This window comes from Jatropha curcas, chromosome 1, assembly GCF_041381405.1.
Source record: "Jatropha curcas cultivar XTBG-Jc1 chromosome 1, XTBG_Jcur_1.0, whole genome shotgun sequence".
Lineage (NCBI taxonomy): Eukaryota > Viridiplantae > Streptophyta > Magnoliopsida > Malpighiales > Euphorbiaceae > Jatropha > Jatropha curcas.
In genome coordinates, this window is record NC_143151.1 from 30030759 (window position 1) to 30046701 (window position 15943).

The 15943-nt window shown below is 31.8% G+C and overlaps 2 protein-coding genes and 1 long non-coding RNA gene across 4 annotated transcripts; 1 reads left to right on the forward strand and 2 right to left on the reverse strand.

The window, feature by feature from the left end:
- Positions 1-2458: 2458 nt before the first annotated feature.
- On the reverse strand, positions 2459-5698 carry LOC110009133 (uncharacterized). 2 transcript variants are annotated; one of them, XR_005178140.2, is made up of 2 exons: positions 5316-5698; positions 2459-3694 (listed from the first exon to the last, which is right to left on the reverse strand). It is a non-coding gene; the product is annotated as an uncharacterized LOC110009133 (long non-coding RNA). The 2 variants fall into 2 exon arrangements; XR_002283986.3 differs by having other exon boundaries at positions 2459-3956.
- Positions 5699-7527: 1829 nt separating this feature from the next.
- Positions 7528-12017, forward strand: HA9 (H[+]-ATPase 9). Its single transcript, XM_012212150.3, has 14 exons — positions 7528-7682; positions 7787-7906; positions 7995-8093; positions 8175-8312; positions 8390-9031; positions 9159-9278; positions 9388-9510; positions 9600-9704; positions 9784-10093; positions 10184-10698; positions 10788-10961; positions 11047-11229; positions 11335-11513; positions 11624-12017. The coding sequence occupies exons 1-14, from the start codon at positions 7629-7631 to the stop codon at positions 11718-11720; spliced, it is 2859 nt and encodes a 952-aa protein (XP_012067540.1). The 5' UTR covers positions 7528-7628; the 3' UTR covers positions 11721-12017.
- Positions 12018-13515: 1498 nt separating this feature from the next.
- On the reverse strand, positions 13516-15361 carry LOC105630344 (RNAse THREE-like protein 1). Its single transcript, XM_012212152.4, has 4 exons — positions 15076-15361; positions 14707-14989; positions 13906-14020; positions 13516-13777 (listed from the first exon to the last, which is right to left on the reverse strand). Exons 1-4 carry the CDS (start codon positions 15145-15147, stop codon positions 13600-13602), a joined length of 648 nt encoding a protein of 215 aa, XP_012067542.1. The 5' UTR covers positions 15148-15361; the 3' UTR covers positions 13516-13599.
- Positions 15362-15943: the final 582 nt, after the last annotated feature.

A 15943-nucleotide genomic window follows, 5' to 3' on the forward strand; every position in this document is an offset into this window, starting at 1 on the left:
ATCTTCTATTTGGAAATTGATTTTGTCTACCACAAAAACATTAACAGCCAAAGTTGATAGCTCAGCTTCACTAATTTAATCAATCCTTCAAAAATCTCATATAAACTTCTGAACCAACATATTTCCTCTCAAAAATTTTTCAAACCCAAATTTCACCTTTGGAGTAAGATTTGGAAATCATTCCTTTTCCTTCTGTAAAAAGCAAACTCCTAAATTTCTAGTTGTAGAAAAACCAATTCTAAAATTTTTCATGACTTACCCATTATAAAATATATAACACAACCAATAAAAATAACAAAATCATTACACACAAGATGGTATTTTTGTTTCTCCTAAAAAGCTAAAAGAAAGATAGTCAAAAAAATTATCATTGTGTGTGGAATCTCATGTCCAAATCATGGAGGAAAACAATAATCATCATGTGGCATATAGCCTGATGAACCCTTAATCATGTCAATTTCCAATCCCATGTTGAACTTTGGATCTATTTTATCATTGGATTTAGATCCTTGGAATTTCTTTTTATTTATAATTAGGGTTGATACCCAAAAATACTCCTGAAAAGGGAGCATTTTCTAACGGTATAATTATTTTATATAGACACAAATGGGTTTATTATGCATATATGCACTAGAATTTAAAGACAAGACGAAGAACCAAAATCTATATATAATATATGTATGTATTTATTAATATTAATTATAGGTATGTGTCTCTTCCCATTCCTTCACATGCAAAGTCATGTTATCCAAACATACTTTGCATGTGCATGTTGGATTTGCACATGGTTTTAGCGACACTTCTTGTGATGTAGTTAAGGCGACAAGGATATGTTATTGTTTGGTATCATGCACCTCTCCTTTTCTCTCATGGATATTAGAAGGTGCAGTCTCTTTTAAATTTTTATATATATATATAGGATAATGCCAAAACTTTATCTATTAGTGATTAGAGTTATTGAATCTTATATATATATATATATATATATATATTTTATTTTTTAATATAGTAAATTACATTTATGTAAATGATAAAGAGTTTGAAGAAAATAAAAATCGTGGAGATAACATAGCATTTTTAATTTTTGAGCATCATAATTATATTATAAAAATGTTTATGTAAGAATTAAAATGAAATAATATATATATTAGTTATTTTTTGTCCTCCGTCATTTGTTCACATGGGCAACCACGTTACTGTCCCAAAATCAAGCATGCACATGCTTTTTTTTTTTTTTTTAACTACTCTTTGTCATATTATGAGGTTTAGGCCATGGCTCCATTTCTTTTTAAACTTCGGGTTTAAATTGCACAAACCGTGCTCACCCAAACAGTGGTGCTGGTGCAGATATTACAAAAAAAAAAAAAAAAAAAAAAAAAAAAAAAAAAAAAAAAAAAATTAGAGAATTGATATGTGCTTTTTTTTTTGAATAATTTATTATAAACGTTAAATAACATATAAACTTAAATTTTTTGGACAAACTCATTTAAATCTTTCAACTTTATTAAATTTCTAAAATTATTTGTCAATGACTTAATACTAGGGATTTTGAATTTTTATTTTTTTAATTTTTTTTTTATAATAATTTTTCATGTCTCACCTTATTATTGTGTCTATCTATTTTTTGCAATCAATAGCCTATATTTACCGTTTACTTGCAATCAAACTACGGGCTAACCATTATTAAGTGAAATGAAAATTTAGGAACTCAATGTCGACAAATAAAAACTCAAGAGTTTAATAGGTAAACATTTAGGAACTTAAATATGGTTTTGCCAATCCCTTGTGTTTCTTTAAAAAACAAGTAAAAATTAAATGTCATTAAAATTTCAACAATGGTAAAATGGTAATCGCAATAATACATCTTGTCCACTACAATGTTGTTTAGAATTTTCAGCTTTTAAGGAGACACATACTCTCATGGACTTGGGCTAAATTGCATAGACAATTTGGACATTTTGGTTCCAGACGCCCGCCAGAATTTTTTCTTACTTGGGTTTGCTAAAGCCCACTTGGACTACCAGCAACACCAAGGCACCAGCGCAGGCCACCCAAAGGGGTAAAAATCCGAATTACCAGTACGTTAGCCAGTCTTTTTTTTTCTTCTTTCTTTTTTAAAAAGAAATCAAAGCAGAAATTTCAGAAAAAATTGTATATAGATATAAAATACAAATCAATATATTTTATATTTTTATATAAAAAGTCTAATAATAAATCATTTATACAAAAAATCAAAAAATATAATCTTGATTTGATGCATCTGATTGAGTTGACAGAGTATAATATTTATGTCATTAATGATCGCTCGCTCCACTTGGTGACTATTCATGGCCACTGTTTGACTCCATGATTTTTCTACAAGCCCGATTTTAATTACCTTCATACTTCTTCTGGAGATTTACACTTATTTTTGCATAACTATCCAAATAACAAAAGACGCTAGGCAAAATCATCATAATTGTGACAACAATTTGAGAACAAAATCTCAATATATAGACGACAACAAATCCAATAATTGAGCGATAATAACTCAGATCTGTATACAGTATACAGATCTGAGAATTATTTACAAAAAAATATAAAAAAAAATAAAAAGGGGTGACCACTGGTAACAGCTCACCAGTGGCCCCGTGAAAGAAGAAAAGGAGTTTTTAGATTTTAAATTTGAGAGAAAGAGAGAGCGGCTAATATGTTAGTGTCACGACCCATCACCATGGACCGGACCGACCCTAAAACCTGAGTGAGCTTAAAGCCTCCAAAGCTCGTAATCAGCATCAGCAGATTGGATTCACTAATCTTAACATCCCTAACCCTTAGGCCCCTTTCATCAAATGACAACTCACAAGAGTTCTAGGCTCTATCCAATATTTGTATGAATTATTCATAAATAAACAATATATATATATATAATAATCTAGTCACTTATTAATTATAACCCACATAAATCTACAATTGCGGAACTCTAAGTAATTAGATTCATTAATTTATACATTTACAATACTTTTCCAAAGACCTTGCAGATAACCAACAGATTTCACTATTTCAATGCTTAACCAAGTTGAATTCAAAAGGATTCCTCAACTTGCTTTAACCTGAAATAAAATTTTAAGGTAGAGTTGATTGCCTAAACTCAATGAGTAAGGTTAGATAAACCTCTCAACCACAATCACACAAATGCATATATAAGTCAATCTAGTCATCCAACTAGTTATATGATCATGCACTCAATCACACAAATGACATAACAACATCAATCACAAATATAAAACTATGAAAACCTAAAAAAATACATACCCAGTTGAGTGTGATATGATTGCATCGCGGTGCCTAAGAACACAATCTAATAGATCGCTATATCAAGTAGTTGGATCATAGTCTCTTTAACACCTTCACATAATCACATCACGGGGAAATTGGTCAGTGACGTCACCAAAACTCTTGATGAGCCATCCTCACACATGGCTTGCCCTCTTGTCACGTGTGCACTAGGGAGTCGATCCCTTTTACATGGCCAACCGATCTCAACCTCACTTGATCAACCTTCTCATTTATACTCTCTTTTCTTTTCCATACCAACAGGAGGTCACCCTATAGTTTTCCATATCATCCATATCATCAAATGCACACGGGAGCGCCGATTTCCCCATACATGACCGACAGTATTATAGACTGCCCTCACAAACCCAACGGTGACCTACTTCGTTCCAATTCCACATAAACAAAGTATAGCACGCCACAACTAATCAAATAACATTTAATAGCAACAAATTGCAGCACAAATAGGAATTTATCAAGTAATGCATGAATAGCATTCAACTGTGCATGCATGAATGCAAAAGTAGGTAGATGATGTGAATTATCTAACACTACTCACCGTTTTATAGTTTAGTTAGAAGCTATGTTCTTTTCCCGATACTTCTATTTGAAATTTGGTTCCTCAGGACCCGCAAGAATATCTAAAGAAAAAATAATAAAAAAAAAATTTACTATTCATGAATTCTAACTACCCTTTCTCAATTCTAATTTTTAATAATATTATATCTCTCTTTTTCTAATCATTTAATCTGGATATTTTAGATTACCATAATTTCCTTATTTCGGTTTCCTATTCCCAAGTTATCTATTCTAGTCTATATATATGGTATATGCGCTAACTTAACTTCTACATTCCGATTCAACTATTTCAATTCTCAAAATCTTAGATTAGTTTCGATGTCTTCATTGTTCCTTCATTTATATTTTCTTCAAGTCTAGTTCTCCTATTCCATATTATCATCCAACTAACTTGCCGAAAATTCGGTAACATCTCCCCTAAAAATTGGATTATCTAATCTATTTAAAGTCACAAACCAACCATTATAATCACAGTCCATCCATCGGGCAAAATAACTCAATCTAAGCCCATCCTCCACTTCATCATCAATGATCTCACATTTTTCATTTGTTAATTTCAGTCACATCACAATTATTTATAAGTACATTTGTATATTTACATAGCATCATTAATTAATTTATTAAGTTAAATCACCATTCACATGATAACTTAACAATTTTCGACAACTACCAACCCCTAAACATTTCTATATATATATATATATATATATATATATATATATATATATATAACTACGTCATAGCTAAACGCAGATGTCAAGCATAATTATGAAACGATTCTCTTAAATCAGAACATCATTATATGTTATGTACTTAACATTCATGGCTAATTATAACATTGATAATAAGATACATAAATAACTTAACTGTGTACTTGCTTCTTGACTTGCTAATTATATATCCATATTTCAGCCTTAAAGAGTAACCAGCATATTCTTTCTAGCTCCTAATCATTACCTATCTTGTAACTGATTGGCCATGTATGACAAACATCAAAATAACTGAGTTTCTGAAAGCTTTTAGGCTTAAACATTTATTTATCAAATTTGCGTTTTTGAGTAATCTGATTATTAAACACAGTCTAACTAATATTCTAATTGCATATTTGACATCTACAGGCTAAAATAAGCTTCCTGAGTTTCTGGCGTTTCCGGTCACCGGAAACCCGCCGTCGCCGCCGGCCACGGCGGCCGGACGGTGATAGGCCTGAGATCAAACAACAATATACCGAAAATGAAGAAATCTTCGTGTAAAGTTCAATTCTGAGATCAATTTCTACAAAATATGGCAATTAATTACTAAAACCCCAAATTTTATCAATTGTCAAAACCTAAACTTCAATCATCTCAAATGGCTCATTCAAATTCAGTTTGTCCATTAATCATTTATCTAAAGATAACAAGAAGGTATTTTCGACTCACCTTCCTAATAGGGATCGCCGGAAAGCACTGAGGTCGCCGGAAGTTAAAGAAGAAGAAGCTGTCGAAGGAGACAGCTTGATTCGAGCCACTGCAGTCTGCAGGTCCGTTCGGCGTGGAGGAAGGCCGTAAATGTGACCGAAGGCACGAAGGGACCTAACCGCCACTTGCTCTCATCGAGCGGTGGCCGGAAAGTTGATCCGGGAAGTGGAAGAGGCGTCGCGCGATGGGGGATCGGGGAGAAGATTTGCTAAAGGTTTTTGGCACTTTCTCTCTCCTCTATTGTTGATTAGAAGCTTCTAGGTCTGGTTTGATACACTGGTTCGATTCGTAGAAGCTTCTGGGCGTACTTGGTTTATTCCGGTTTGTCCTGATTTTCTTTTGGTTCTTTTTCTTTTGTTGATTGGATTTGTTTTTAGGGCCTTCCATCAATTAGCTTAGAGCATGACTAGTAAATTTTTGTTACTCTATTAATAATATTAATAACAATAATAGTATTAATAAATGATAATAATATTTATGACTTAGAGTAATTAAATTAACTTTTCAGTAAGGTTATAATATATATATATATATATATATATATATATATATATATATATATATATATTTTACTCTTGATCAATGATTTAGAAGGTTCTCGACTAGAGGTTCCAATGATATATTTTTAGGCTTGAGTCCAATTTTGCAAATTTGGACTTGAAATATAATTACCGACATTTATACCCCATAAGATCAAAAATTCAAATTTTAATTTAATAAAGTTCACAAATTTTGAAAATAAAAATATGGGAAGTTTTTAACCGGGTCTTTAATAATAATAAATGAAAAAAAAAAAGAATAAGTTTATGATTTCTCATCTTGGGACAGCGTAAAACTTATATAGAAGTTTAGAATATCATTTTAGTATAAACTTGATCATTTAAATAAAAATAGTAAAAAATAATGTTAATTAAAAAAATTGTATTTTTAACTTTTTAAGTGTAAGTTTTCACTCTCTGTCTCAAGAGTCGAGGTGTGATATAAACAAGGAATTCATTGTCTATTATCTTTTTTTTTTCTAAAAAATAATTTACATGTAAAATACTTTTTGCATGCTTATGATATTTAGAATATTTAGAAAAATCAATTAATGAAAAATATTTTTCTGATTAATATGAAAAGTTAAATATATCATTTTAACGGAAAATAATTTCTCCTTTTTAAAGAAAATAACTTCTCCTTAAATATTTTTCTGATACGTAGAGATTCATTATAATTTTATAAGTACACATTTATTAATTCTTAATCACTAAATAGTTATATTATCTTTCACTAATAATCAACACCAATACTAAAATCATAGCTGATCAAGGACGGAGACAAGAGTGCTAGGAGTGATAACCGCCCCTAACACAATCTGTTTTTTTTTTTTTTTTTAATTTTTTTTTAATTTATCTCCTAAGTTTGAAGGGAGAAAATATATAAAAAAAATTACTTTTGCCCCTCTACTTTCAATCTTTTATCACCGGTTACCACCAACCATGCATTATCATCGAACATCAACAGTTAATTCAAAATAGCATTTTTATATTTTATTTTTTATTAAAATAAAATATCAAATTTCTATGATTATGAATAATTTTATAATTTAAAAATTAAAAATTAATAATTTTTTAAACTAATCTCAGTATTTCAGTTTATCAGTCAAAAAAAAAAAAAAAAAAAAAATCTCACTATTACAACGAAACCGCTTAAACAGAGCATAAGTTTAACAAGTTGTCCTAGGTGTCCAGCGCGCAACAGAGCATGCGAGCACGTAAAATTGCGGACAACGTTATCACGACCCATCCAGTGTCAATCATTCGTCTTTTAATTTTAACTTAAAACCGTTGTAATAACAGCAATTTCCGTACTTCCAAATCTTTCTGGCGCGCAACAGTTTGGCCCAATGATAAACATCCACGTAACCCCAAGCAGTACTGTAAGAACAGGAGGCGTAATCCTAGTGGGCAGTGAGGGAGCAAAGAAAGGAAAGTAACCGTAGGAATACAGAAAGCGCATAATAATCACACGTTTAGACCGGGGCTACAGGGGACCCACAACAGTCCCAGGTCATTCGCAGGAAAATCGAAGTTGGCCATAAACAGAAAAGAAACAAAAAAAAAATTAAAAATAGACCACACAGACTCCTAAAAGGAGTGTGAGAGTAAGAATAGGGTCAAATAAGCAAGCAAAAACCACGCAAGTGCAATATAAATAGAGACTGTATTTTCAGTTCTACTCATTCCATTCCATTCTAAAATCAATACATCAAGCTAACTCGTCTAATTGATCATGGCTACCAAAAACATTAGCTTGGAAGAGATCAAGAACGAGAACGTCGACCTTGTTAGTGTTTTCCTTTTCTTTCTTGCTGTTTTTCTATTTCAGACGAATGAGTGCAATTACTTATTTTGGTTCATTGTTTATATTGGGATTTGGGATTTTAATAGGAACGGATTCCAGTTGAAGAAGTGTTTCAGCAGCTCCAATGCACAAGAGAAGGTTTGTCATCGGAGGAAGGCCAGAAAAGGTTGCAGATTTTTGGCCCTAATAAGCTTGAAGAGAAAAAGGTCTTTTCCTTTTTTATTATTGTTAAATGTGAATAAAATTTATTTGTTAGAAACCAATAATGAATTCTAAATTTGTTTCAAAATACAGGAAAACAAGTTATTGAAATTTCTGGGTTTTATGTGGAATCCACTTTCTTGGGTTATGGAAGCAGCTGCTATCATGGCTATTGCTTTGGCCAATGGAGGAGTAGGTGCTTTTCTCTAAACTTCCGGTTATTAATTTGTCTAACACCCTGATAATAACAAAAAGTTCAAAATTAAATTGCAGGGTAAACCACCAGATTGGCAAGATTTTACGGGTATTGTAGTTTTGCTTATCATCAACTCCACCATTAGTTTCATTGAAGAGAACAATGCAGGCAATGCTGCAGCTGCTCTTATGGCTGGTCTTGCTCCTAAAACAAAGGTATATTTATTTGAATCGACTTAATTAATTAATTAGCTAATCACTAACAAATTAGTTTAATTTTTAATTGATTTAAGGTGCTAAGAGATGGAAGGTGGTCTGAACAAGAGGCAGAAATTTTGGTGCCTGGGGATATTGTTAGTATCAAATTAGGAGATATTGTTCCAGCAGATGCTCGTCTTCTAGAAGGAGATCCTTTAAAGATCGATCAAGCTGCACTTACTGGTGAATCCTTGCCTGTAACCAAAAACCCAGGCGATGAAGTATTTTCTGGTTCTACTTGCAAGCAAGGAGAGATTGAGGCTGTTGTAATTGCTACGGGAGTTCATACCTTTTTCGGTAAAGCTGCTCATCTTGTTGACAGTACTAACAATGAAGGGCATTTCCAAAAAGTTCTGACAGCAATTGGGAATTTCTGCATTTGCTCTATTTTTGTGGGAATGGTTGTAGAGATTATAGTAATGTACCCAATTCAAAAACGTAAATATCGCGATGGAATTGACAATCTTTTAGTCCTTCTCATTGGTGGTATTCCAATTGCTATGCCTACTGTGTTGTCTGTTACAATGGCTATTGGGTCCCACCGCCTCTCGGAACAAGGTGCTATTACTAAGAGAATGACTGCCATTGAAGAAATGGCCGGAATGGATGTGTTGTGTAGTGATAAGACTGGAACTCTCACTCTCAACAAGCTTACAGTTGATAAAAGCTTGATTGAGGTCGGTACTTGTTATTAATAAATGCAACTTTTTTCTTTTCAAAAAAAAAAAAAATAAATGCAACTTTTTTAATTTTGGGGTATTCGTTGATTTGTTGATTATTGATGTTTGTTTCATTTAATTTCAGGTATTTGTAAAGGATGTGGACAAAGACACAGTGATTTTGCTTGGTGCTAGGGCTTCTAGAGTTGAGAATCAAGATGCTATTGATGCTTGTATTGTTGGAATGTTGGGTGATCCAAAAGAGGTATGTTAATTAGTACAATTATTTAACAAATCATAGTATGTAAGTGTCTAGTTAAAATCCTGTCTAAATTGGTAGTAATTTGACTTCAAAACCTTCGTTCTCTATTCAGGCGAGAGCAGGCATCACCGAGGTGCATTTCTTGCCATTTAACCCAGTAGAAAAGCGCACAGCTATTACATACATTGATTCAGATGGCAACTGGCATAGGATTAGCAAAGGCGCACCAGAGCAGGTTATAGATCATCTAGTGCATTATGTTTACTAATTTTCTTTTGTGAATTATAAGTTCTTAATTAAACATATTCAACATATTGCTTCTAGATCATTGAACTTTGCAATCTCAAGGATGACGCAAAGAAGAAAGCTCTTGCTATCATTGATAAATTTGCTGATCGTGGTCTTCGCTCTCTTGCTGTTGGCAGACAGGTGATTTAATTCTATTACCTGTGTTCAAATGAAGAACATTGCAATTGTAACCATAAATAATCGTTTTGGTTTTTAACAGACTGTACCAGAGAAAAACAAAGAGAGCCCTGGATCCCCATGGCAATTTGTTGGTCTCTTGCCTCTTTTTGATCCTCCAAGGCATGATAGTGCAGAGACAATTGCTCGTGCTCTTAATCTAGGTGTCAATGTGAAGATGATCACTGGTGACCAGCTTGCAATTGGTAAGGAGACTGGTCGAAGGCTCGGAATGGGAACCAATATGTATCCTTCTTCTGCTCTTCTAGGACAAACAAAAGATGAGTCTATTGCAGGACTTCCTGTCGATGAACTTATCGAAAAGGCTGATGGCTTTGCTGGAGTCTTCCCTGGTAATTGAACTCAATCCTCTTATTTATATTATTAGGTAAACATAGTATTAGCTGTGGATCTTTAACTTATATGGTTAATTACTCGTGCAGAGCATAAATATGAAATTGTGAAGAGGTTGCAAGATAGGAAACACATTTGTGGAATGACTGGAGATGGTGTGAATGATGCTCCAGCATTGAAAAAGGCTGATATTGGAATTGCAGTGGCTGACGCTACTGACGCAGCACGGGGTGCATCTGATATAGTACTTACAGAGCCAGGTTTGAGTGTGATAGTGAGTGCGGTGTTAACAAGCAGAGCAATTTTCCAGAGAATGAAGAACTACACAATTTATGCAGTTTCGATAACAATTCGTATTGTTCTTGGGTTCATGCTTCTTGCTCTTATCTGGAAATTCGATTTCTCACCTTTCATGGTTCTGATCATTGCCATACTTAATGATGGAACTATCATGACTATTTCTAAAGATAGAGTGAAGCCATCTCCTATTCCTGATTCATGGAAGCTTAAGGAGATTTTCGCTACTGGTGTTGTGCTTGGTGCCTATTTAGCTATCATGACTGTTGTGTTCTTCTGGGTTGCTCACAGTTCTGATTTCTTCACAGTAAGAAAATATAAAAAATCTTCATACTAACTTGCATACAGTCAAAGAAAATTTATTCTATAAACTAATTTTAACATCAAAATTTACAGGAGAAGTTTGGTGTTAGATCTATCAGAGAAAACCATGATGAGCTTACAGCTGCAGTGTATCTCCAAGTGAGCATAGTAAGTCAGGCACTAATTTTCGTTACAAGGTCTCGCAGCTGGTCTTTTGTCGAACGCCCTGGTCTTCTGCTAGTGACTGCCTTTCTCATTGCCCAACTGGTGCGTCATATTGACTATTATTTGAAGTTCTTAAAATTGTTCTGCAAGAAGCTAATTAAGTTACTGTGTTTGATTTATAATTCAGATTGCTACAATCATTGCTGTGTATGGCGATTGGAAATTTGCTAGGATCCAGGGTATTGGATGGGGATGGGCTGGTGTTATTTGGCTCTACAGCATTGTTTTTTATGTTCCTCTTGATGTTCTCAAGTTTATTATCCGATACGCTTTGAGCGGAAAAGCCTGGGACAACCTAGTACAAAACAGGGTAATAAAATAACCTTTGCCAAGAAAAAGAATGTTATATATATGCATGTCTTTACTAGGAACATGTTTAACAATTTGTTTGTCAATTTCGCACTTGATGCTTCAGACTGCTTTCACAACAAAGAAGGATTACGGAAGAGGAGAAAGGGAAGCACAATGGGCTGCTGCACAAAGGACTCTGCATGGACTTCAGCCACCTGAAACTGCAGAACTTTTCCAAGACAAAAACTACAGGGAATTGTCCGAAATTGCCGAGCAGGCCAAGAGGCGTGCAGAAGTTGCCAGGTAATGAAATGAACAATCGAACTTGTGTTCTCACGTTTATAAGTATTGAGGTCGCTAAGGTTAAATTAACAAAAAAAATTCTAAAGAAGCTTATAACTGTGTTTAACCAGGTTAAGGGAGCTGCATACACTGAAGGGACATGTTGAATCAGTGGTGAAGCTGAAAGGACTCGACATTGAGACCATTCAACAGCACTACACTGTTTGAATGCTGCAAGTGAAGTGGTGTCTGACGGCGAAAGAACTTTGGACGAGGAGAGTGAAACCTATATATTTATCAAATATTAGGATTGCAAATTCTTTTCGTTTCCAAAAGAATCCTCGTTTTTTGATGAGGATTTTGTAGAATGCAAGGGTTGGGAATAAAACATGTAAAGATTGTCTATTGAGACTGATCTTCGGGGTTGGAAAGTGAATAAGCTGATCAAGATAGCATGTGTTTCGCTATATTTGTACTCTTGTTACTATGCATTTTCAATGTGATTCCCTCTTTTTGCTTCTGGCATTTCCATTTCTCTTCTTAATTAGCAAGATTTCTTTTCTTTTCTTTTCTTTTCTTTTCTGCTATTTTTTACTTTCAGTTTTTATTTCCAATTAACAGAAGTATCTCATGAAGCTAATTATGAAACAATAGTCGTTTGGCCTTTATTTCAACTCAGCCAAACCTAATAATTAACTTAGTCTTCGACGTGCCGTTGCTACAAATACATAGATAGTTTTCCAATCGACAGAGAGTTTTCAATGGGCTTTTGATTTTCTTTCAAATCCATGGTAATTGAGATCTCATAATATTCACAATACAAGTAAGAGATCCTCACAAATATCTAACAGCCTGATAATATTATTAATATTAAAATTTTCTTTATATTGAAGATAATAAGTTTTTACATTTAAATTTGTAGTATATTATTAAATATTTAATATTCAATTCTAAAATTTTTCTCCCATATCATCAAGTATTTGACAATTTTTTTTAATTATCAATAATCAATTCTGTTTCCAATATCTATGTTCTCTATTCATGTGTAATTTTATGAGTTGAAATGTTTTGTGAATTAAAATAAAATAAAAATTGAGAGTGTTGTAAGATTAAAGTAATAAAGTTGAGAGATGAATTTATATATTCATTTATAATTTATATATTCATTTATAATTTATATCTAACTTATCTGAAATTAATATTTCTTTTAATTAACTTATGTGTAATAATGATTTTAATTATAACAATACAATATATTTTTTACAATATTTAACTTCACTGGACTAGAGGTGTAATTATGTCGATGTGGAATGAAACGACTCTTATTCTGGAATATTTTAAAACTTAAAATTTTATTCTATTATGTTCCAAATATTTTTAAAATTTAAAATTTCATTCTATACCATTTGGATTTCGGTAATTTTAAATTTATCAACTGTAAACATAAATTTGGTATATCATGATGTATTTTAAAATGTAAATTTTTAAATTTAACAAAAATAATCAATATTTTATTTAAAATTAAATATAAATACTAAAAATATAATTAAATTGCAATAAAACAACAAATTAGTATTTCATATAATTAAAAAATCAGGCTCTTTGATAAAAAATTAGAATATACAAGGACAACATGTGAGCTACACAATAAATGTAGTCCTCCCTTTTAATAATATAAACTCAGAGGGAAAAAAAAATTCCATATTATAATAATATATTCATTTCCTTTTTTTCATTTATCTAAAACTCTATATTAAAACGAAAGACAAATTTTATAATTTTTTATTTTATCTCCATTTAATATGTCTTTGTCAAGCATATTACCATGAATCAAATTTGAAAATAAATAAACTTATTATTATTGCATGTATAACAGTTAATTCCATAACTTCAAATATAAACTATTAATATTTAGTATAAAGATATATTAAGAAAACATAAAATAATTTAACTATTTTAATTATATTTTCTTAATTTGTGTGGAAATCAAACTAAGCAAGTATGTAATTATAACACCATGCAATTCCTCTCTTAATAACAATATTATTATCTAAGAAATGTTCTGTACAAATTGATGGGATGGACTAAAATGTAATTAAGAAGTATCCTAATTTCTTTTCTGCCACTTCTTTATTGGAAAATAACCAAGATGCTTCAAGTACCATAATGCTCCTTCAGCTGCATGATCTGCTGCTGCCTTCTTTTTGGGCCTTGGCCCACCAAAACATTCCAATATCACCTCCGTTGTTGCCCCTTTAATCTCCACTAATACCTTGAACGTGAACCTGTGCAAATCTTCAATTTGTCAAACAAAACAAAGTATACAAATAAAAACATTTTCTTTGGTAATTATAAGCTTTTATTTTTTTTCTTTTTAGAGGGAAAATTAATAGAAAATAAAAAATGATATTACAATCTGAGGTGGCAAGGGCCTTCATCTTTGCAGCATTCGAACAAAGGCGGTTTCCAATTGTTGGCCGCACAAATCTCATGCAGTTGTGATTTAGGTGATACCTTACTTGCTTCCCCTAAACAAAATACAAAACGAATGTCAAATGAGAAGTTTTAAATGGTATGCTTTTTGAAGAAGATTTGCTTTTTCTGTGAAAGAAAATAAAATGTACCAATTTATTAAATTAAAAAATGGTCAAATTTCTAACAAAATGTCAAAATTAAATATTTAATTTTCATTTGGCTTATATAGAGTGAGGCATACCGCATACTAACCATCTGATCCTAGCCACCCAAAAAAAAAAAAAAAAAAAAAAAAAAAAAAATTATAATGAGAACTTTCTAGTTCTCCTTTGTATATTACTTACTAGATATTCTAAGCAAATTTTTTTTTTAATTTTTTGAAAAAAAAAACACTAATGATCCTAATTCTAATTAGCCTTTTTTAAAAAGAAAAATTAACAAAAAAAGAAAAGGATTACTCTTTAATTTTCACTTTTCAAGAAGATGTGATCAGTTATATATATATATATATAAGTTTTTCTTTGTCTTGGTTACACATTTGATAAAAAAAACAAAACAAAAATTTATGAAATATAAACAAATACCAAAAAAAACAGCAGCTGATACAAACAGCAAGAGGATGAGCACCAGGGATTTATTTAAATAAAAAAAAGAAAAAGAAAAAGGGATAACTCTATGGATAAATTGAGAAATCAAAAGAGGGAAAAATAAGTGCAGAATTAAAATGTCAAAGAATTACCTAATTGATAATCAAAGCTGGTCTCCCTCCCAAAATTCAGCTTGTTTTGAACTTGGGTCTTGCTTGTGTTGGTATTATTGGATTCTATTATGTGCTTTATAGAAGCATCATCTTCTTCTTCTTCTTCTTCATTCGTGCTCTGTTTTTGCACTATATTTATGTCTGCAAATAAATCTGCTTCAGTGTTTGCCTCGTGATCAAATTTTACTTCTTTTCTTCCCTCTTCTTGCCCTGGCTTTGCAGCTTTGGGCACATACCTAAAATTTGTTTTGATTTTCTTGACCTGCAAAAAGGGAAAAAATTAATTAGCTCAAGATACAGAAAGAAAGACAACTTGGATTCTTGATTTTCTTGTTTGTTCATCATTACCTGGGACTCGGAGTAGGCGGGATCTGGAGGAAGAGGGAGATTCTTGAGATTGATATGGCATTTCTTCTCCATGAGTTTTCCTTGCTACTCATATGACAAATTTTGATGCTAAGATAACAGATGGGTGCATAATTAACTGGTGGAGAAAGGGAAGCCCAACCCCAACTACGCCTTTCTGTTTCTGCAGGAAATGGTTCCCAAAATGTTAAACCAAAAGTTTGGACCGCTGCTGTTTACCGAATAAAATAACTTTGAACCATCTAGCGCTCTTTAATTGTCTAACTCTAATTTTAATTTTGGACTGTCACTATTTATAAGGAGTAGTCTACGCCTCTTATTTTTTATTATCTCTTTGGCTTCATTTTTTTATTTTTAATCTTCTTTTGTTTTAATAAATTTAGATATATGTTTCCTATAATAGATTTATCTTTTTTATTTTGTTATTGTTGGTTATCTCCGTATTAGATTTTTTTTTTTTTTATCTCTTCTTTATAAGGTAGTCACTTCTTTGGAAGGGTTTATTACAAAATAAAATTATGATATTTAATTTTATTTGGTTGGAGACTTTAGATCTTAATTTGTAGGTGTGGATCTTCGATAGATGGAGTCTGATAGTACGACTTGTTCATCCATTAATGCTATTGACGCATAGCTGTAGGAACTCATCTGTATTTATCATATATTGTAAATTATTAGAAAAGCAATCTAGTTGCTACTATGAAAATTTATATATATATATTTTAAATTAACTCCAAGCGGAAAGATTTAATATTATATATTTTTTTTTATTTTAGTTATATTATTAAAAAAACAACGAATCCTATTAGTTACCAATAATAAAATTGCATGTATGTAATTGATGATATTA